The sequence below is a fragment of the Myotis brandtii genome, unplaced genomic scaffold (assembly GCF_000412655.1).
Source record: "Myotis brandtii unplaced genomic scaffold, ASM41265v1 scaffold458, whole genome shotgun sequence".
In the NCBI taxonomy this organism is placed as follows: domain Eukaryota; kingdom Metazoa; phylum Chordata; class Mammalia; order Chiroptera; family Vespertilionidae; genus Myotis; species Myotis brandtii.
The window spans coordinates 468,881-470,169 of record NW_005367516.1 but is presented as its reverse complement, the minus strand read 5'-3'; the positions used below and the strand labels follow the sequence as shown (position 1 = coordinate 470,169).

General features: G+C 56.6%; 1 protein-coding gene across 1 annotated transcript in view; it reads left to right on the top strand.

Annotated features, from left to right (window-relative positions):
• The window catches only part of SLC22A2 (solute carrier family 22 (organic cation transporter), member 2), a 23,198-nt gene that overhangs the window by 11,315 nt on the left and 10,594 nt on the right, over positions 1-1,289 (top strand). The window contains exons 5-6 of the mRNA XM_014546940.1: positions 699-867; positions 1,170-1,284. Of these exons, the coding sequence (XP_014402426.1) occupies positions 699-867; positions 1,170-1,284 (284 nt within the window). The remainder of the gene's footprint in view (positions 1-698; positions 868-1,169; positions 1,285-1,289) is intronic.

The window sequence follows — 1,289 nt, the reverse complement described above, 5'->3', positions numbered from 1 at the left end:
ACTCGCGGGGGTGGGGGTGGGGGGGGGCGGGTGCTGGTGAACCGGCCCGTGGAAAACGAAAACCATGATTTATAGTGTTTTCCAACCTCTGAGTTATAAATACTCCCACCGAGACAGATTTTAAGGTGCCAGTGGGTTTAGCAACCAGCTTGCAAAATTCCAGGGAATTTAAACATCAGTGTGTGGGAGCCGGTACCCGCTGACTCCAGGCAGGGGAACCCACCGCGAGCTTTTCGAGCCATGGACACACATTAACAGGGTTGCCAGGAGAATGTTTAACTCGCATAGAGAACGCGTTACAATACATGGAGGCATTCATTTACATAAAAGCCACCTACCACCTCCTAGATTCAGCGCTAGACACGTATTCCGGTGTTGAGTTATCACTGCCTTCGTTCCTCTACATCAAAACTCCGCATGGATCGGAAATACAACTGCCTCTATCCTTGAAATTATCCTAGAAATCAAACATGATGCTCACCACCCCATCTAATGTGGGATTATAAGATGTTTACGTGAATTAACACCATAGCATTCATTCTAAAACAGGCCTCAAGGAACAATTTAAAGTTTCAGGGAGCTGTATAGAAAGGCCTAGAATTTGGACGACACTGTGAGGTTGGCATTCTGGCTTGGGCGTGGTTGGTCAGCCAGCGGCCTGCTGTCCCGGCTCGCTGACCACGTGGCTCTCTCTGCAGTGACGGAGTTCGTGGGGCTGAGCTACCGCAGGACCGTGGGGATCGCTTACCAAGTCGCCTTCACCGTGGGGCTCCTGGTGCTCGCGGGGGCGGCCTATGCGCTGCCCCACTGGCGGTGGCTGCAGTTCGCAGTGACCCTGCCCCACTTCTGCTTCCTGCTCTATTATTGGTACGTCCATTTGGAGCAAAAAGGAAAAGGTTGCCATATGTTTTCTCTCCCTCCCCTGACACGCACCATCCCTCTGCTGCCCGGGGTCCTTCACTCCTGTCCCACCGCAGGCCCGGCCCACCGCGTCGCTTCCCGGGCGCTTGCGGGTGTTCCCTGGGCTGTGCAGCCCCTGCCTGACTCGATTTCCTCTGGAGGTGCCTCGCTGAGCGAGGTCCCTCCCGGAAATCTGGTGTGGCCGTGGGGGGCAGGGCCCGGGGGGTTCCCCTCCGCTAACGCACTGTTGACACTGGCACGGAACCCAGGTGCGTGCCCGAGTCCCCGAGGTGGCTGCTCTCCCAGAACAGACACGCCGAGGCCATGCAGGTGCTGAGGCACATCTCCAGGAAGAACGGCAAGGCCATGCCCACGGCGCTCCAGGTGAG